Source organism: Fringilla coelebs (assembly GCF_963513975.1).
Source record: "Fringilla coelebs genome assembly, chromosome: 30".
NCBI lineage: Eukaryota > Metazoa > Chordata > Aves > Passeriformes > Fringillidae > Fringilla > Fringilla coelebs.
The window spans coordinates 1,959,552-1,978,947 of record NC_140056.1 but is presented as its reverse complement, the minus strand read 5'-3'; the positions used below and the strand labels follow the sequence as shown (position 1 = coordinate 1,978,947).

The window sequence follows — 19,396 nt, the reverse complement described above, 5'->3', positions numbered from 1 at the left end:
GCCCCACGCGGAAGTCCCGCCGCGCGGGGGGTAGGGGGGCCCTGCTGGGGCTCCGTGGGGCTCCCGGTGCACCCCCGACCCGCGGTCCCCGTCTGTCCCTCCGGTCCGGCGATGCTGCAGCACCGGAACCGGCCGACACCGCGGGCATGGCGGGGACACGGGGCGTGGGGTGGGTGGGCTGCGGGCCCCCCACGCTCCGCCTGCCCCACGCGGGAGTCTCTGGGGGCGTAACCCCGTGGGGGAGGAAGATGCCCCGGCGTGGGGGTGGCAAAAAGAGCCGCGGAAGGGGCACGGCGACTGCGGGAGCCGTCCCGGTGGGATGCGGGCGGAGGGGCTCTGGCTCCCGCATCCCCGCACACGCGTGGGCAGGGCTGCGGCGGCCCCGGGGGGCTCCCCTTCCCCGATTCCGCGCGGCCGGTCACCGCAGCACTGCGGGTTGTGGGCAGGGTCCGTTGCCGGTGCCTCCCGGTGGCTGCCCAGCTGCAGGGGCGCGGACCGGCCGCCACGGGGATGGGCGCGGGGGCGGGCAGGCGGGGGCGGGGACGGTCGGGACGCCCCGGCGGCCCCGTGTGATGCGGAGCGCGGCAGTGGCGGCGGCGCGGCCCTTCCCCGCGGAGCGCCGCGGTCCGGTGTGGGGCCGCCCCGCCGGGATCCCCGGGGCTCCGGTGGGTGCCGCCGGGGATGTCCGCCCCGGCGCAGCCTGACGCTTCCGGCTCCTTCCAGGTGAGCAGACCGGAGCCCTCCCGGCCGTCGCGGGCCCCGTGCGGCCCGGTTCGGTTCTGCCCGCAGAGCCGGGGGCCGCCGGTGGCGGCTCCGCGGCGGGGCCGAGCCGCCCGGAGCCGCCCGGTGCTCACCGCCTGCTCTCGCCGCAGAGCCCCCGGAGGCTCCCGAAGCGCAAGAGCCGCTTCAAGCGCTCGGACGGCAGCACCTCGTCCGACACCACCTCCAGCATCCTCCGCAGGCAGGTGAGCGGGCCGGCACCGGTACCTACACCGGCACCGAGACCGGCACCGGCACCGGGGCGGGGCAGCCCCGCCAGCCCCGGGTCCGCCGCTGCTGCGGCTCCGCATTAAAGCGCGGACCTGGGGTGGGGAGCGGGGAGCGGCCGAGCATCTCCCACCCCAACCTCCGCACTGGAGGGAGCTCGGGGGCCGCCTCCGCCCCGCCGCTCCCCCGGGACCGGGGCTGGGCGCGGGCACCGGGCGCCGGTAGCATCGCAACAGCCGCTCCCCGCGGCTAAAAATAGCGAGTGCTGCGTCAGGGCCGGGCCGGCGGCGGGCACCGGCACTGCGGCGCGGGGGGCGGCCCCGGGAAACTGAGGCAGCGGAAGGGGAACGGGCCAGGCGGGGCTGTAGAAGGGGCCGCGGGGCTCCCCTGCCGCTCCCTCAACCGGCACCGGGCCGCCTCCTCGCGCTGCCCGGGAGAGGCACGGATCTCCCCGCCGCCCCTCAACCGATGCTTCGTTTTCCTCCGGCCCCGAGCTGCGCCCCCTCCCCGGCCGCCGGCGGGTGAGCGGGTACCGGGGAGGCGCCGCGGAGGGAGGGGGGTTCCTGTCGGGGTGACCCCAGGAGGCGCAGAGCGGCCGGAGCATCCCCTTTCCCTCATGGGGTAGCACCTGCTGTTCCGGTACTCCCCGGTACCCCCGGGGACCCCGCGACCCGGCCCAGCACCCCGCGCGGCCCCTTCAGCACCTCGGAGAGGGCCCGGCTGGGCCCCGCCATGTGCCCGGTACCGGGGCCCGTTCTCCCTGCCTGGTGCCCGGTGCAGGTGTCCGCGGCCGGTCCCGCCGCTGTCCGAAGCCCCCACCCCGCCGAGTACTGTCCCGATGTCCCCGGGCCGGCCGTGAGCTGTCCCGGGCCGGTCCCGCCGGGGCCCGTCCCGCTGCGCGGTAACGGGGCGGGCCGGCCCGGTCCCCCGGGGCCCGTCGCTGCCCCCCTCCTCGGGGGCGGGGGGGGGGCGCGGCGGGGGGGCGGGAGCGGCTCCGGCCCCGCCGCAGGGCTCGCCCTGCAGACGGGGCTGCTGCCGGCTCGGGGCAGGACCGGAGCCGCCGCACCGGAGCATGGAGGTACCCACCGGGACCCCCCCGCCGCCGCCCCGGAGCCCCGAGCTGCGCGCTGTAGGAGGCTGCACAGCCCCTCCGCCGCTGCCCCGGGACTCCTCTCTCACCCAGAGCTCTCTTAGCAAACTATCCCCCACCCCGGGCCACCGGGAGCTGCGCCGGTGACCCGTCCGGGTGCAGCTCACCGGGACCGCTCGGGTCTCCCGGCTGCCAGCGCAGCCCCCCCGCGGTCCCCACCGGAGAGGGGCCGGAACCCCCGCCAGCACCGGGAAGGGGGAACGGCGACCCCCAACACACACCCACCCACTTCTCCCCCCCCCCGGGCTGAGAGGCGGGGGCGGCTCCGTGAGCCCCGGGGGGGGCGGTGGGAGGCGGGGGCGGGGAGGGGCGGGGAGGGGCGGTGGCGGCGGAGCGGGCAGGGCCAGCCGGAGCCCGAGCCGCAGCCGGAACCGGAGCCGGTGCCGGTGGAGAGGGGCGGGGGGGCGCGGGCGGCTCGGCTCGGCTCGCCCCGTCTATGTCGTTTTCTGACTCCAGCGCTACCTTCCTGCTCAACGAGGTACCGGCTCCGGTACCGCCTCCGGTACCGGCCGCGGTATCGGGGGGACCGCGCGCGGGGGGGCCCGCGGTGGGTTCGGGGGGAGCTGCGCCCCCCGGGATGGTGATGGCGCACGAGGGGGCCGCGCCTCGGGAGAAGCCGTGCCCGGTGCGGGGCTCATGCCCAGTGCGGGGGGTGCTGTGCCACCCCCCGGCCCTTTGTTCCTCGCCGCCGCCACCGCTCTCAACGTCGTCCCCGTTTCCCCCCCCCCACCGCCGGGACCGGGACCGAGACCAGGCGGGAAGAGAGCCCCGATCCCCACGGCCGGGGGCTCCAGGCCGGGGGGTGCATGGGGGGGTCGTGCGTGAGGGGGGGGGCTGGAGATGCTGTACTGGGGGACTCCCTGGGGATGATGGGGGGGTCGTACTGGGGGGCAACACCGGAACGCTGCGGAGCCATCCGGGGGATGCTGGGGGGTGGGGGATGCTCGGGGAGCGGTGACGATGCTGGGGGGGGCCGTGCTGGGGAGGCCATGTTGGGGGGGGGCTGTGCTGGGATACCGTATTGCCCGGGGGGGGCTGAGGGGGTGTCCAGGCTCCCCCCGGTGTGAGCGGGGTGGGATGTGCAGGTTAACGGGGGGGGGGGCGGCGCTGAGCTCAGCCCGGCAGGGCCCGGGGGGCCTCGGAGGGGGCGGGGGGGCTCAGCTACATTGAGGGACCTATAAATATTTCACCGCAGCTTCTGCGCCTGTTCCAGGCGCAGCGGGCGGTGGGTAAATAACGGCGCGGCGGGGAGGGAGAGCCTGGGGTGCTGGGCTGAGCACCCCAGGGTGGGGGGAGGCAGGCGTAAGATCCGCATCCCAGCGTGACGAGGGTCATCTCCCCATCCCTGGGTCTGCTGGAGTCTCCCCCGTGACCCCCCCTAGCACACGGGGGCTTCACCCCAGAGCAGCTGTGCTGGGTGATGCCACCTGACACACCCGGCTTGATGCCACCGTGGACTCCCCAGAGCTGCAGGGGGTCAGCAGGGTCCCCTCCCGAAGCTGGCACCGCCTCGGCACGAGGTCCCTCTTTGTGGGGGCTCCCCTCGCAGCCCCCCGGCACTCAGCCCCGCTCCCCCAGGGCTCGGCGGACTCCTACACCAGCCGCCCTTCCCTGGACTCCGACGTGTCCCTGGAAGAGGACCGTGAGGGCGCCCGGCGCGAGGTGGAGAGCCAGGCTCAGCAGCAGCTCGAGAGGGCCAAGGTATGGACGGGGAGACACCCAGGGCACGGCCCGGGGTTGCTGCCGAGGCCCAGGGGTGCTGATCACCCCCAAAATCCCCAGCACAAGCCGGTCGCCTTCGCTGTGCGCACCAATGTCAGCTACTGCGGGGCGCTGGACGAGGAGTGCCCGGTGCAGGGAGCTGCCATCAACTTCGAAGCCAAAGATTTCCTGCACATCAAGGAGGTCAGCTGGGGTGCTGGGGGGGTTGCTCAGGGCCAGGCACCTCCCCTGCTCTCACCTCTGTCCTGTCCTCACCCAGAAATACAGCAATGATTGGTGGATCGGGCGCCTAGTGAAGGAGGGGGGGGACATCGCCTTCATCCCCAGCCCCCAGCGCCTGGAAGCCATGAGGCTCAAGCAGGAGCAGAAAGCCAGGTAGGGATGGGACCCCTGGCCCCACTCCAGACCCCCCAACACTCGCTCACCCCCTTCTTCCCCAGGAGAGCTGGCAATGCCTCGGGCCTCGGCGACAGCGGGAGCCGGCGATCGCCTCCCCCCTCCTTAGGTAAGGGCAGATCTTGGCCCAGGGGAATCATGGGTGTCCTGAGGCAGTCCCCACTTTACTGTCACCAACCTCTGTCTCTTCTCTCCCCAAGCCAAGCAGAAGCAGAAGCAGGTGAGTCCCAGGTGCAGGGGGTGGTGGGGAGGGGGCTGCAGGCAGGGCCAATAGTGGCTGTTTTTGGGGTGGGCTGGGAGCAGAGACCCCCCCCCCCCCCTTCCCTGGTTATGGGGCTGGGAGGGCTCCGGGATGCTGCGGGACAGGCTCGTTGATCCCTCGCTGGCTGGGGGTGGGAGCACAGGGCACTGACACACCCCCGTGTCCCCCTGCAGACGCAGCACATCCCACCCTACGACGTGGTCCCCTCCATGCGGCCCGTGGTGCTGGTGGGGCCCTCGCTGAAAGGATATGAGGTACGGGGTAGGGGCAATGCAGGGTGGCCTCGTTGTGCCCTCAGGGTGGTGGCCTGCGCCCGTTGTCCCTTCCCTGCCCGTGGTGTGCCGGCAGAGGGCAGATGGCGCGGCCGAGGGCGGCTGGCAGGGTGCTGAGCGGCTGCCACCTCCCTGCCGGTGCCATCTGCCGTGGCTCACCGGGCTGGCGGCCCCACGGCAGGTCACCGACATGATGCAGAAAGCCCTCTTCGACTTCCTCAAGCACAGATTCGATGGCAGGTGAGAGCATCACCCCACCCAGAACCCCCCTCCTTCCACGGCCTGCGGGTCCCCAGGTGCCCACGGCGTCCCTGTGCCCCCCAGGATCTCCATCACCCACATCACAGCCGACCTGTCCCTGGCCAAGCGCTCCATCCTCAACAACCTGGGCAAGCAGGCGATCCTGGAGCGCTCCACCACCCGCTCCAGCATTGGTGAGGGGCCGGGCTCACCCTGGGGGTGCAGGGACCCCCTCCCAGGGCCAGCCCAGCCTGACAGGGCCCCCCCCGTGTCCCCCCAGCCGAGGTGCAGAGTGAGATCGAGCGCATCTTCGAGCTGGCCAAGTCCCTGCAGCTGGTGGTGCTGGACGCTGACACCATCAACCACCCGGCCCAGCTGGCCAAGACCTCCCTGGCACCCATCATTGTCTACGTCAAGGTGTCTTCCCCCAAGGTGAGGGGTCACCACGGCTCTGGGGGGAGTCCTGGCTGCCCCCCGGGGTGCTGTCACCCCCCTGTCCCCTCCCCAGGTCCTGCAGCGCCTCATCAAATCCCGGGGCAAGTCGCAGGTGAAGCACCTCAACGTGCAGATGATGGCAGCTGACAAGCTGGTGCAGTGTCCCCCGGTGAGCCACCTGTCCCCCCGCCCTGGGGATGCCTGGGGGGAGCCCCGAGCCCTCCCTGACCCCTCTCACCTGCCCCCCCAGGAGCTCTTTGATGTGATCCTGGATGAGAACCAGCTGGAGGACGCCTGTGAGCACCTGGCTGAGTACCTGGAGGTTTATTGGCGTGCCACGCACCACCCGCCACACGCCCCCCACGCTGTCCCCTCACCCACCGGCCTGCCAGGCCTGCAGGTAACCCCATGGCCCCCCTTTTGCTCCCCACTGGCAACTGGGGGGGACACACAATCCCCCACTGTCCCCGTGGGGACTCAGCATAGGGGTGCTGGGGTCACACAGCCCCCCACAACCCCCTCTGTGCTCCCCAGGGGTCCACAGAACAGGGTGGGGGGTTCACAGGTCAGAATTGGGGTCCCACTCCGTGCTCCAGGCTGGGGGGGGCATGCAGCTCCCCAGCCCCCTCCCTGCTCCCTATGGACAGTTGGCACAGGGCTCTAAAGATGGGGTGGGGGACACAGAGCCCCCTCCCTGCTTCCCATGGACACCCAGCACAGGGTGCCAGGGCCGGGGGGGGCACACGCAGCCCCCTCCCTGCTTCCCATGGACACCCAGCACAGGGTGCCAGGGCCGGGGGGGGCACACGCAGCCCCCTCCCTGCTTCCCATGGGACACCCAGCACAGGGTGCCAGGGCCGGGGGGGGCACACGCAGCCCCCACGGCTCCAACCCCTGCCCGCAGAGCCAGCAGCTGCTGGGGGAGCGGGGCGAGCACTCGCCGCTGGAGCACGACAGCCTGATGCCGTCGGATGAGGCGGGGGACTCCTCGCCCCAGCCTTGGGGGGCCACATCCCAGCGCAGCTCGCGGCACCTGGAGGAGGAAGAGGAGTACGGGGACCCCTACCCCGACCTGTACCAGCCCCACCGGCACCACGGCAGCGGCCCCGGCACGCCGGAGCGCCCGAGTGAGCGCAACCACGACAGGAACTGGCAGCGCAGCCGGCCCTGGGCCAAGGACAGCTATTAGGGCTGGGAGGGGGGGGACACGGCTGGGAACCGGCCCCCCCAAACCCCGGGCGCTCCCCGCCTCGCCCCAGCCCCGCGCTGGGGGTGCTCAGACAATCGAACTCCGCACCGGCAGCTTCCTCTCGCCCGGCCCCCCCCGGGCACGTTTTCAGCCATAAGCACAGCGAGGTGGGGGGGTGGCGGGGGGATGCGGCGGCCAGGATGCCCTGGGACTCCCCGCTGAAGTTTTGGGGAGCCTGGGGACAGACACACGCCTTCACCCTGCCTCAGTGTCCCCCCACCCCGGGCCCTGCATCACAGGTCGGCTCATTCTCCGCAGGGCAGCTGCCATGGACAGTGGGTGCCCCCCCCAAAAAGGGGAGGTAAGGGTGGGGGAGGGCAGTTGTAGCAGCATTCCCCAGCCCGCACAGAGCCGAGGAAGAAAGGGAAGGTGCCTGCTCACCCCCCGGGACCTGGCCTGCCCCCTCCCTACCCCTGCATGGGACCCCCGGGAGGAGTGGCTCACACCACTCGCTTCGCTCCGCACCGATTCCCCCCCGCCCCCGGTCACCGCAGCCACCCCGCCCCTGCCCCCGGCATGGCGAGGGCCCCGCGGGGGCTGCCCGGGCTTTGGGGGCTGCCCCACGCTTGCACCCACTGCCCCGTCCCCAACGTCCCCATGCTGTCACCGCACGTCACCACAGTCCTGTAAATACGGCGCCCACTGCCCTCGGCTGGGGGTCCCGGCGTGGGCTGAGCCCCCCCCGCGGCCATTTCTGGTGGGAAGGGGGGGGGAATGGGGTGGGGGCCACAGATTTGTTATAATTTCTTTTGTAGAAAGCACTGATTTCCCTGTAATTGGTTTCAGAAACACACGAGTGCTCAGAGGTGGTGGTGTCCGTGTCTGTGGAGGGGAGGTGGGGGAAGCTGGTTTGGGAAGGGGAGGGGGACAGTGCTGGGGGGGGATCCTGAGCACCTCAAAGTGCTCCTTTTGGGCACTGCTGGCTTCTGTCCCCAAGGGAGGTGGCACCCAGGGAAGGGAGAGGACAAGGAGGAGACACCGGTAACGCCGCTGCCGGTTTATTCCTGCAGCCTGGAGCTTCAGCTACAAAAAAAAAAAAAAAACAAACCCCAAAAACCCAAAGGATGAGGTGCAGACAGTTCCCAGGACAGCCAAAAAACCCAGCCCCACTCTGGCAGCGGGGAGGGACCGGCCCCCAAACAGCCTCCAGCAGCTCCTCCTCTCTGTGGGGAAAGTGGGGAGGGGACTGGGAGAACAGGGGGGATATTTTGGGATAATCCCAGCCCCAGTCTCTGCTTGTGGGCAGTCCTGGGGTTGCACACGGAGCTGGGAAAAAGAGCAGCCAGAGCAGTCCTGGCAGCCTTGCTGGTCCTGTTGTCCCCAGAGGGGTGACAAAGGGGGGCTCAGGCAAAGATGGTCTCCTCCCGCCGCTTCTTGGTGAGGATGGTGCCGGGCTTGTGCTGGGCATCGGGGTGGTTTGCCAGCTCGGGGGGGCACGAGGACACGGGGCTCTCCAGGATGGCCTGTTTGAGGTCGTAGAACACCGTGGAGTCCTCCTTGGTGAGGAAGGTGATGGCCACGCCGCTCTTCCCCGCTCGGCCCGTCCGCCCAATGCGGTGGATGTAATCTGGAGGGGGGAAATGAAGGGCTCAGTGTGGGCAGTGCCAGGGATGGGCACTCCCTGCAGCACCCCCTGCACACCCAGCACCAGGGCTGGGCACCCCACAGCCCCCTCGGTGGGGCAGCACCAGGGCTGGGCACCCCACAGCCCCCTCGGTGTGGCAGCACCAGGGCTGGACACCCCACACAGCGCCAGGGCCAGGGCTGGGCACTCCCCACACCACCAGGAACCCAGGCTGGGCATCTAGAGTGTCCCCCAGTACCAGGACCAGACACCCCCTGCCCTCCCAGCACCAGGGCTGGGCACCCCCACCCCCAAGAACCAATGCCAGGAAACCCCCCCATCCCCCTGACAGAGGCAGCACTGGGGCTGGGCACCCCCCACATCCTCAGCACTGGGGCTGGGCACCCCCCCACACCCTCAGCACTGGGGCTGGGCACCCCCCACACCCTCAGCACTGGGGCTGGGCACCCCATCCATCCCAAGAAGCAGAGCTGGGCACCTCTGCAAGCCCCTTGGTGAGGGCAGCACCAGGGCCAGGCACCCCCTGCACACCCAGTACCAAAGCTGGGCAACGTCACAGCCTCTTCAGTGTGGCAACACCAGGGCTGAGCAACCCCCCAAAAGCCCCTCCAGTGCAGGGAACACCATGACCAAGCACCCCCAGAATGGGCAGCACCCCCCAGTGCCCCCCTGAGTGCCCCCCAAGCCTCACCCTCGATGTTCTTGGCCATGTCGTAGTTGACCACCATGGAGACGTCGTGGATGTCGATGCCACGTCCGGCCACGTCTGTTGCCACCAAGATGTCCTTGGCACCAGCCTTGAGGTTGGAGAGGGCGAATTCTCGCTGCTCCTGGCCCTTCCCACCGTGCAGGGTGCAGGCATTGTACTGTGGGAACAGAGGGGGGTCAATGGGGGGCACAACCCTGTCACAGATATATTTTATGCAAAATCCTTTCCTTAGGATTTTTTCCTCCTGAGAAGCTGAGAGGCCTCAGAGGAAAAGAAAACCAATAATTATCTGCTGCTGTGGAATGCAACAGGTGCACCTTTGATTGGTTTCATGTGGTTGTTTTTAATTAATGGCCAATCACAGTCCAGCTGGCTCGGACTCTCTGGTCAGTCATGAGATTTTATTATCATTCCATTCTTTTCCTTTCTATTCCTTTCAAGCCTTCTGATTAAATCCTTTCTTCTATTCTTTTAGTGTAATTTTAATATATAATTTTCTTTTAATATAACATATAGCATAAAATAATAAATCAGCCTTCTGAAACAGAGTCAAGATTCTCCTCTCTTCCCTCGTCCTGGGACCCCTCCAAACACCACCACATTTGGTGATGAAAAATTCCATACATCCCCATGTGGGGACAGGGCTCAGGGTGATCCCCTCCCAGCACAGCCTCACCCCCATCTTCTCCAGGGACTTGGCCAGCACGTCGCAGCCCTTCTTCTGATTGACGAAGATGATGATGGGCGGGTCGAAGCCCTGCTCCAGGATGGCCAACAGCTTCTTCCTGTAAGAGCAGAAAGAAGAGGAAGAGACAGTTGGGCAAAGAGATGCTGAAGCCTCAGGTCACCCCCAAATCCGTGCTCCTCACCTCTTCTCAGACTCAGACATGAGGAACACCTTCTGCTCCACCCTCTCGTGGGGTTTGCCGGCGGAGCCGATGTAAACCACGGCCGGGCGCCGCAGGTAACTGCGGGCCAGGCGCTCCACTGCCGGCGGCATGGTGGCTGTGAACATGACAGTCTGCAAGGCAAGGGGACAGGGACACCCTGTGAGGTGGCAGTGCCCCCCCATGCGGAAGGAATGACCCTGGTGGGGCAGGGAACATCCCCCCCAAGGAGCAGGAAAATCCTGCAGTGAGGTAGGAACGCCTGTGATGGGGCAGGAATGTCCCCACTCCATGGAGCAGGGACATCACCCACGGGACAGGCACATCCCCCAGGGCAGCAGGAATGACCCCAGAGGGGCAGGAATGTGCTCCCATGGAGCAGAAGCAACCCTCAATGAGGTAGGAATGACCCTAGAAGGGTAGGAACATTCCCCCATGGAGCAGTGACATCTTCCTGTGGGGCAGAACCTTTCCCTGTGGGGCAGGATTGTCCCCCATGGAGCAGAACTGACCCCACAGGGCAAAAATGCCCCCTTGTGAGGCAGGAATGACCCCTCATGGGGCAGGAACAACCTCAGTGGGGCAGGAATGTGCTCCCAAGGAGCAGGAACATCCCTCAATGAAGTAGGAACAACCCCAGTATGGCAGAAATGATCCCAGTGGGGCAGGATTGTCCCCCATGGAGCAGAACTGCCCTCACAGGGTAAAAATGTCCCCTTGTGGGGCAGGAATGTCCCCTCATGGGGCAGGAACATCCACTGTGAGGCAGGTAAGTTCCTCCACAGAGCAGAAATGTGACTCCCATTCCCTCAACCCCTTCCCCAAAAGCCCAAATCATCCCTCCCCACCCCACAGAAGCCCTCCTGGGCACCCTTTAACCCACACCCACCTGTCTGTACTTGTGCTTCCCGGACTCAAAGTTGGCCAACATCTTCTCAGGGTCCTCAGCCTCATCAGTGTCGGGTTTCTGGTTGGTGACAGGCATGTGCTCCAGGATCTTCTGCACGTCAGGCTCGAAGCCCATGTCGATCATGCGGTCGGCCTCGTCCAGCACCACGTAGGTGCAGCGGCTCAGCACCAGGTACCGGTTCTCCAGCACGTCAATCAGCCGGCCCGGGGTGGCAATGACAATCTGGGGGGGCAGGGGGGTTGGTGGGAGCAGCTCAAAGCTGAGCTGACCCCCCTGAAACACCCCAAGATCCCCCCCACTTGTCAGGAAATTCCTCTGACTGCCCTGGAGGCTGAGACCTTGGCCAGAGTCAAAGTCACCTGTGTGCGTCTTTGGCTCCGTGTTTTCCATGGGTTAAAAAATTGTTTTTAACAATTTTTTTTTTTAACAATTTTTAAAAGTAAACTGGGAATGGGAGATGGGATCAGGATTACTTTCCTGTCATTTTAGCTCCATTAATCATCCCATCATAAGGGCAGACAAGCACCCATGGAAACAATTACCAACTTTGTGTAAGGAGTTAAAAGCCACCAGAGTTTGAGTAGAATGACAGTGAATTTGTCACAGGGTGAAAATGCAGAATTTTGGGGTTTTTAGAATGGGGGTTCAGAAGCCAAGATGGAGGAATCTGGGTATGTCCAGTGTTTCTCCTTCTTCTTCTTGGCCTCCATCTTCTGCTGTGATGGTGGCACTTTTGGAATGCCTTAGAGTAGAGACAGCCATGAACCGACGTGCTGGACAGACCTCAGCAGGTTGAAGAAAGAATATTATAGATAACAGCAAATAAACAACCTTGAGAACGAGAGCCAAGGAACCCTGCCTCCTTCTTCAGTCTCAGGGCTGGGAAAAAGAGACTTTCCAACACCTTGGGGTCATCTCAACAGCAGAGACCCCGTGACCCACTCACCTCGCAGCCCATGCGGAGGCGGAAGCCCTGGTCCTCGCGGGAGATGCCGCCGATCACGGCCACGGTGCGGATGCCCAGGGGTTTCCCAAATTTGATGGTTTCCTCCTCAATCTGCTGTGCCAGCTCACGGGTGGGGGCCAGGATGATGGCGTAGGGCCCCTGGTCTGATTCCTCGATGCTGCAGCATGGCAGGAGATGGCTGTGTCAGTCACGGTGCCACACGTGTGCCCTCCAGTGTCACCCATCTCCTCCACCTGTAACCCCATCTCAACCCCTCTGCAGTGTCACCCTGTCACCCCATCCCATCCCCTCCACAGAGCCACTCTGTTCTGACCCATCTGCAGTGTCACCCTGTCACCCCCACAATGCCACCCCATCCCCTCCACCATGTCACCCTGCAACCATGCCTCAAACCCCTAACAGTGCCACCCGGTCACCCCATCTTGTCATGTCCACAGTGCCACCCTGTCCCAACTATCTGCACTGTCACTCCATGCCCTCCACCATGTCAGTCTGTAACCCTGCCTCAATCCCCTGACAGTGTCATCTTGTCACCTGCACAGTGCCACTCTGTCCTGACCCATCTGCAGTGTCACCCTGGCACCCCACAGCACCACCCTGTTCTGACCCATCTGCAGTGTCACTCTGCCACTCCACCATGTCACCTTGTAACCCCGCCTCAATCCCCCAACAGTGCCACCCTGTCACCCCATCTTGTCACCTCCACAGTCCTGACCCCTCTGCAGTGTCACCCTGTCACCCCCACAGTGCCACTCTGTCCTGACCCCTCTGCTGTGTCACCCCATGCCCTCCACCATGTCAGCCTGTAACCACCATGTCAGCCTCAATCCCCTGACAGTGTCACCCTGTCACACCATCCTGTCACCTCCACAGTCCCGACCCCTCTGCAGTGTCACCCCATGCCCTCCACCATGTCACCCTGCAACCTTGCCTCAATCTCCTGACAGTGTCATCCTGTCACCTCCACAGTGCCACTGTCCCGACCCATCTGCAGTGTCACCCTGTCAACCCATCCTGTCACCTCCACAGTGCCACCCTGTCCTGACCCCCGTGCAGTGTCACCCTGCCCCTCTCCCCTGTCCCACGGGCAGTGTCACCCTGCCCCTCCCCCCTGTCCCACAGGCAGTGTCCCTGTCCCCACCGGTCGATTTTGGGCAGGGTGGTGATCCACACGAGCAGTGGGATCAGGAACGCCGCCGTTTTGCCGCTGCCGGTCTCGGCCACGCCGATGATGTCGCGGTTCTGCAGCCCGATGGGGATGGCCTGGCGCTGGATCGGGGTCGGCTCCTGCCGGGGGGAGCAGGTTGGGAGCAGAACTTCCCCTGTTCCCCCTCTCTGAATCCCTCACCACCCCCTTTTCCCCCTCCCCAGCTCCCCCTCTCCGTGCCCACCTTGTATCCACACTTGTCAATGACCTCCAGGATGTGGGGGGGCAGGGAGGAGTCCTTCCAGGAGCGGATGGGATTGGGGATCTTGCCCCCCTTGGTGGTGATGCTGTAATCCTCACGGAAGATGCGCCAGTCCCTGTCCGTCATCTCATCCAGCTTCTTCTGGGACCAGTGCCGGTCATCCCAGCGCTGCTTGGCCTCCTTCTTCCGCAGCTTCCGCAGCCGCGCCCTGGGGAGGGAGGGAAGGGATGGGGAAAGGAAGAGGGAAAGGGGGAAAGGGGGAGGAAAGGGGGAAAGAGGGAGGAATGGGGGAAAGGGGGAGGAATGGGGGAAAGGGGGAGGAATGGGGGAGGAGGAGAGGAAAGGGGATAGGGAAAGGGAGATGGGGAAAAGGGAGAGGGGATGGGGAAAGAGGGATGAGGGAAAAGGGAATGGGGGAAGGGAAAGGGGGATGGAGAAAAGGGAGAGGGAAATGGCAATGGGGAAAAGGGAATGGGAAAGAGGGATGAGGGAAAAGGGAATGGGGGAAAGGGAAAGGGGGATGGAGAAAAGAGAGAGGGAAAAGGGAATGGGAGAAAGGGAATGGGAGAAAGGGGAGAAGGATGGAGAAAGTGGGATGGGAAAAAGGGGATAGGGAAAGAGAATAAAGGAAAAGGGAATAGGGAAATGGGAGAGGGAAAGGGGGATGGAATGGGGAAAAGGGAAAGTAGGATGGAGAGAAGGCAATAGGAAACGGGAGATGGGAATACAGAAAGTGGGATGGGGAAAGGAGAATAAAGGAAAAGGGAATAGGGGAAATGGGAGAGGGAAAGAAGATGGGAGAAATGGGGACGAGGACAGGCAGACGAGGGAAGGGAATGAGGGCAAGGCAAGGAAAGGGATGACAAAAGGGAGTGAGGAAGGTGAGGAAGGGGAATTAGAAAGTGGATAAGGCTCACCCAGTGCCTCTAGAACCCTTCTGCCAATTTCCTGCAGGACCTGCTGCAGCCCAGCTCCACATCCTAACCAAGCTAAGCCAGCCATGACCCTACACACCCCTCAGCACCCTCCCAGCTTCCCCAAAACCTCACTCCTCCTGCTCCTTCTCCTCCAGCGTCCTTCTCTTCTCCATCAGGTCCCCGTAGAATCGCGACTGCTCCCGTTTCTGCTGCTTCAGGTCGATGCCGGCAATGAAGCCGCGGCCCAGCAGTTGCACCTGGTGCCTCTCCTTGTACCTGGAACAGGGTGGGAGCATCAGGAGCAGGGCTGGGGGCTGCCTTGCACCCCCACAGGGACATCCCCAGCCCTAGGGGCCCCCCAGCACTCACAGGGGGTTGTAGTCGATGGACGTGTCCTCTGACGCGTCCCACTCGAACACGAACTTGCGGTCGTTGAGGTGCCGCGTGCGCCGCCGCTTCTTCACCCCCCCCAGGTACCGCTCCTGCAGGATCCCAGGCTTAGTGGGACCCCCCATCTTCCCCCCAGCCCCCCTGAACTAGCCCCCAGCCCCACCTTGATGGCGTGGAGCTCTTTGCTTTTGTCCTTCTCCTCCCGGATCTTCTGCCTGCCCTCCTCATCCTCGGTGCCGTTGGTCTCCCGCTCCATGCGCTCGCGGCGCTCCCGGCGCTCGCGCTCCTGGGGGTCTTCTGGGGAGCAGGGGAAGGGGCTCAGAGCCAGCACCCACCCCTAGGGCTGGTTGGGGGGCTCCAGGGATGAGTCCTTACCCAGCATCTTCCTGCCCATCTCCTGGAATTGTTTCCTCTTCTTTCTTTCCTCCTCCAGCAGCCGCTGCCGCTCCTCCACCTCCTGCTGCCGCCGCCGCAGGGCCTCAGCCTCCCGCTCCGCCTTGGACAGGAACTTGGGCTGGCATGGGAGAGAGGAAACGTCACACTGGGCCTGCCTGCCACCCCCTGTGCTGCTGGGGATCCCCTCACTCAGTCTTTCTGCTCCTTCCCGGGGTCCCCCAGGCCTCCCCTCTCCCTCCTGGGTTCCTCCTGTCGCTCACTGGATCCCCCACCAGACCTCTCCACTCCCTGCCAGGGCTCTCTTTGCTCCCTCCCTGTGTGCCCAGCTCTCCTTTCCCTCCTAGGGCCTCTCTGTACCCCTCACCCTTCCCTGTTCCCTCCCAAGGTCTTTCTGCTCCCTCCTGGGGGTCCACCACGTCTCCCCTCTCCTTCCCCTGTCTCCACAGCCCTCCATGTGCCCTCCCTGCTCCATCCCGTGATCCCTCCTGGTGTCCCCTGGCACTCCCTGTTTCCTTCTGGGGTCCCTCTGCATCCCCAAGTTTCTCAGCCCTCCCTGTTCCTTCCTGGGGTTCCCACAAACATCCACACCCCCAGCAGAGGGAAGAGGCTCCTGTGTCTTCCCCTACCTTGGCTTCTGCCTCCTCTTCTGCCTTCTTCTTTGCCAGCAGCTCCTCCAAGGACAGCGGCTGTGCCTGCAAATGAGGCCAGATGTCAGCACCACTCCTGGGAACCTGAATCCCCTGGAGCCACTCCCCAGGGACCTAAATCCCCATGGAGCCACTCTCCAGGGACCTGGATCCCCCAGAAGCCACTCTCCAGGGACCTGGATCCCCCTGGAACCACTCACAGGGACCTGAATCCCTTGGAATCACTCACAGGGACCTGAATCCCTTGGAACCACTCCTGGGGACCTGAATCCTCTGGAGCCACTCCCCAGGGACCTAAATCCCCATGGAGCCACTCACACAACCTCCTCACCTTCTCCTTCTTCAGGGCATTTTCCTCCTCTTCCTCTGCTTTCCGTGCCTCCCGATCCTTCCGAGACTTGGAGTCTTTCCCCCTGCCCGGGGACAAACTTCCAGGGAAAACAACACCAGGAATAAGACACCAAGCACAGCCCTGGGGGATCCCAAACCTCCAGGGGATTTAGGGGAGAGCAGGAACCTTACAAAAAAGTGTCAGGACCCACCTGGACCGCTTGCGGTCCTTGTCCCGCCGGTGCCCATCCTTGTCCCGGTCCCGCTCCTTCTTGCTGCGGTCCCGGTCCCGCTCCTTGTGCCGCCGATCCCTGTGGGACAGGGGGGTCACAGCCCCACAGGAGGGGTCACAGCACAGCCCCACAGCCCTCACCCACCCTCTGCAGTGGTTCTGGTTTGTCAGTTTGAGATTTGGCTAGTTTTGAGATTTCCTGGCCAATGCAGCAGCGAGTGTGGTGTGAGCCCACCCTCCAACCCCCAGTGCACTCAATTCCTGCTGGGAGGCAGGGTGAGGAGAAAGGGAAAGCAGGCTCAAAACTTTAAAAGGGAGCCTCTTTACCCTCTTTAAAACAAGTAAGCACTGTTAATAATTTTTTTTTTATACCCTCTTTAAAATAAATAAATACTGTTAATAAATTTTTATTTATACCCTCTTTAAAAGGGTATAAAGAAAAACTTAGTAACTGAAAGAGTAATAAGAATCAGAACAAAATCTTCAGAACATTCTTCCTTCCCTCACAACCTTTTATTTCCCACTGACAAAACCATCAAAGCTCTTCCCAAAGCCCAGGGATAAATTTGAGATTTGGCTAGTTTTGAGATTTCCTGGCCAATGCAGCAGTGAGTGTGGTGGGCTCAGGGCTGCCCCATCCCCAGTGCACTCAATTCCTGCTGTGAGGCAGGGTGAGGAGGAAAGCAGAGCAGGCTCAAAACTTTAAAAGGGAGCCTCTTTACACTCTCTTTAAAATAAATAAACACTGTTAATAAATTTTTCTTTATACTCTCTTTAAAAGGGTATAAACGCTGCTAATAAATTTTTCTTTATACCCTTTTAAAGAGAGTATAAAGAAAAATTTACTAACAGTAACTAAAAGAAAGAGTAGCTAAGAATCATAACGAAATCTTCAGAACATTCCTCCTTCCCTCACAACCTTTTATTTCCCACTGACAAAGCCATCAAAGCTCTTCCCAAACCGCAGGGAGCCCTGGGGCTGCCTCACCTCTCTGTGGACTTGGAGCGGGACCGGGAGCGGGAGCGGCTCCGCCGCCGCTCCCGGGATCGGTGGCGCTTCCGCTCCTTGGCCGGGGGGGAGCCCTTGCGCTCCCGCTCCCGCTCCCTGTCCCGCTCCGGCGAGCGGGAACGTTTCCTCTCCTCCTTCACCGGGGATGCATCCCGATCCTTCTTGTCCGCCACTTCTCCGGCCATCTGTGGGGACGGGGACACCGGGAGGGTCGGGGGGGGCACCGGGAGGGAACTTGGGGTGCAGGGGGGCGATTCAGGGCAGCAGCGGAGAGCCAGGAGGGACAGAGAAGGGTTGTGAGACTCAGAGGGACCACAAGAAGAAGTGGGGAGATCTGAGAGACCATCAGGAAAGAGGGAGACGTCGAAGGACCCGGGGAGGGAACAGAGAGACGCCGAAAAGAGGCAGGGAGAGCTGGGGGACCCTCGGGAGAGAGGGGGGGACCCGGGGAGAGCGCAAAGAGACCCTCGGGAGGGAGAGGGGGACCCGGGGAGAGCGCAAAGGGACCCTCGCGAGGGAGAGGGGGACTCCAGGATAGGGCAAAGGGACTCTCAGGAGGGAGGCGGGGACCCGAGGACGGCGAAAAGGGACCCTCGGGAGAGAGGGGGGTACCCGGGGAGAGCGCAGAGACCCTCGGGAGGGACAGAGGACCCCGGGATAGGGCAAAGGGACCCTCGGGAGGGAGGGGGGGACCCGGGGAGAGCGCAAAGGGACCCTCGGGAGGGAGAGGGGGACCCTGGGACGGCGACAAGGGACCCTCGGGAGGGACGGGGGGACCCTCGGGAGGGAGGGGGAGGCCTGGGGGACCCCCGAGAGGGCCCAGAGAGACCCCAGCAAAAAGCGGGAAGGGCTGGGAGGCCCCGACGAGAGAAGTGTGAGGGAAGGGAGGACCCCCAGAGCGCACAGGGAACCCCGGGGGGTGGGCGCGGGGAGCCCTGAGGGACCCGGAAAGGCTCCGTGAGGCCCGGGGGACGCGGCGCAACGACGTTCCAGGCCCCGCCGCTGGTGCCCAGTACCGGGGCTCTGCCCGATGCCGCGGTACCAGGGCTCTGCAGCCCCTGGGCGCCTCGCTCGCTCCCTGCAATGCCCCCCGCTCGCTCCCGCCGGTTCCCGCTCACCGCCGCAGCCTCGGGTTCAGCGCCGCCGCTCCGCCGCCGCCGCCATGTCTGCCGGGCCCGCGGGGCATGCCGGGACGGCGCGGGACTACAGCTCCCGGCAGGCCTCGCGGCATTGGACTGCAACTCCCGGCATCCCCCGCGCGCTCCCGGCGCCCCTGCGCGGTCACAGCACCGCCGCGCCCCGTGATCCTTCCGCCGCGCGGCAACTCCCCCCTCCCCACGGTAAAGAGTTCCCCGGGACGGTGTCCCCGTGTCCCTGAGCTCCCCGCAGCCCGCAGGCACTTCCTGCTTACCCAAATAAGGTCCCCACGGCCCAAAGCAGCCCAAAGCATGGAGGGACCCTCCCGAGTCAGTGTCCCCCATGTCACTGCACCCCCCCCAAATCCCACGGGGACTCCCCCAGGTCAGCGGCCCCACAGCCCTGTGCACCCCAAACTCACAAGGGACCCCCAGATCAGTGTCCCTGAAGGAGCCCCACCCCCCCATTCACAAGGCAGGGGTGTCCCAGGCAGAGTCTGGGGGCAGAAGCGGTGGGGGACCCTTTTGGCACTCCACCCCCCCAAAAAGACACCCCAATCACATCAGTGTCACCATCAGCAGTGACACCAAAACATCCCAAAAGCCTCCAAAACCCAGGATCCCTCCCAAAGCACAGGGCCAGGCAGGGCTGCACATAGGTAGGTGTTATATTTCTGATAATAAATAAGCTTTTTAATAACACTGACATGGAACAGAGACATCCCCCCATTCCCCACCCCCCCAAAATATAGTCCATAAAACATCACCCCCTCCCCCCTCCCCAGCCCACAGGGTCCCCCAGGGCCAAGCAGCAGATGAGGGATGGGGGGAAGGGGGAGAGAACAGGATGAGTCCATGGATGAGTCCCATGATGTGCACCCCAAACCCCACAGGGATCCCCCAGGACGGCGTCTCTGTGTCCCCCAAACCCCCAGGGACCATCCCAGGTCATGTCCATGAGGGTCTGAGCACCCCAAAGCCTCCAGGGACCCCCCTGGCTTGGTGTCCCCAGGATCCTGTGCACCCCAAACCCCCCAGGGTTGATGTCCTTGAGGGTCTGAGCACCCCAAACCCCCCAGGGACCATCCCAGGTGATGTCCCCAGGGTTCTGAGCACCCTGAACCCCACTGGGACCCCCCAGGCTTGCTGTCCTTGAGGG

General features: G+C 64.4%; 2 protein-coding genes across 4 annotated transcripts; one reads left to right on the top strand and one right to left on the bottom strand.

Annotated features, from left to right (window-relative positions):
* Positions 1 to 666: 666 nt before the first annotated feature.
* CACNB3 (calcium voltage-gated channel auxiliary subunit beta 3) lies at positions 667 to 6,653 on the top strand (the record flags this gene model as incomplete). Of its 2 annotated transcripts, XM_084223598.1 has the most annotated exons (14): positions 667 to 723; positions 873 to 965; positions 3,716 to 3,838; positions 3,920 to 4,042; positions 4,119 to 4,234; positions 4,300 to 4,364; positions 4,456 to 4,475; positions 4,691 to 4,771; positions 4,971 to 5,029; positions 5,114 to 5,223; positions 5,310 to 5,461; positions 5,538 to 5,633; positions 5,715 to 5,864; positions 6,369 to 6,653. In XM_084223598.1, the coding sequence occupies 14 exons, from the start codon at positions 682 to 684 to the stop codon at positions 6,651 to 6,653; spliced, it is 1,515 nt and encodes a 504-aa protein (XP_084079724.1). The 2 variants fall into 2 exon arrangements, with proteins under 2 accessions (XP_084079724.1, XP_084079723.1); XM_084223597.1 differs by lacking the exons at positions 667 to 723; positions 873 to 965 and adding an exon at positions 2,574 to 2,615.
* Positions 6,654 to 7,695: 1,042 nt separating this feature from the next.
* DDX23 (DEAD-box helicase 23) lies at positions 7,696 to 18,285 on the bottom strand. 2 transcript variants are annotated; one of them, XM_084223685.1, is made up of 17 exons: positions 18,220 to 18,285; positions 17,081 to 17,286; positions 16,073 to 16,171; positions 15,862 to 15,958; positions 15,510 to 15,575; positions 14,863 to 15,001; positions 14,651 to 14,784; positions 14,467 to 14,579; positions 14,230 to 14,373; positions 13,163 to 13,388; positions 12,913 to 13,058; positions 11,751 to 11,928; positions 10,784 to 11,026; positions 9,877 to 10,028; positions 9,684 to 9,792; positions 8,990 to 9,164; positions 7,696 to 8,280 (listed from the first exon to the last, which is right to left on the bottom strand). In XM_084223685.1, the coding sequence occupies exons 2-17, from the start codon at positions 17,284 to 17,286 to the stop codon at positions 8,057 to 8,059; spliced, it is 2,451 nt and encodes an 816-aa protein (XP_084079811.1). In that variant the 5' UTR covers positions 18,220 to 18,285; the 3' UTR covers positions 7,696 to 8,056. The 2 variants fall into 2 exon arrangements, with proteins under 2 accessions (XP_084079811.1, XP_084079812.1); XM_084223686.1 differs by having other exon boundaries at positions 14,651 to 14,781.
* Between the last annotated feature and the right edge of the window lie 1,111 nt (positions 18,286 to 19,396).

What these genes read in the sequence shown, in the direction of transcription:
- DDX23 (XM_084223685.1), bottom strand. Translation starts at nt 17,286, where the DNA reads ATGGCCGGAGAAGTGGCGGACAAGAAGGATCGGGATGCATCCCCGGTG. An exon ending in CGCTCCAAGTCCACAGAGAG is followed by an intron (nt 16,172 to 17,080) that starts GTGAGGCAGCCC and finishes CCTGTCCCACAG; the next exon opens with GGATCGGCGGCACAAGGAGC. An exon ending in TCCATCGACTACAACCCCCT is followed by an intron (nt 14,374 to 14,466) that starts GTGAGTGCTGGG and finishes ACCCTGTTCCAG; the next exon opens with GTACAAGGAGAGGCACCAGG.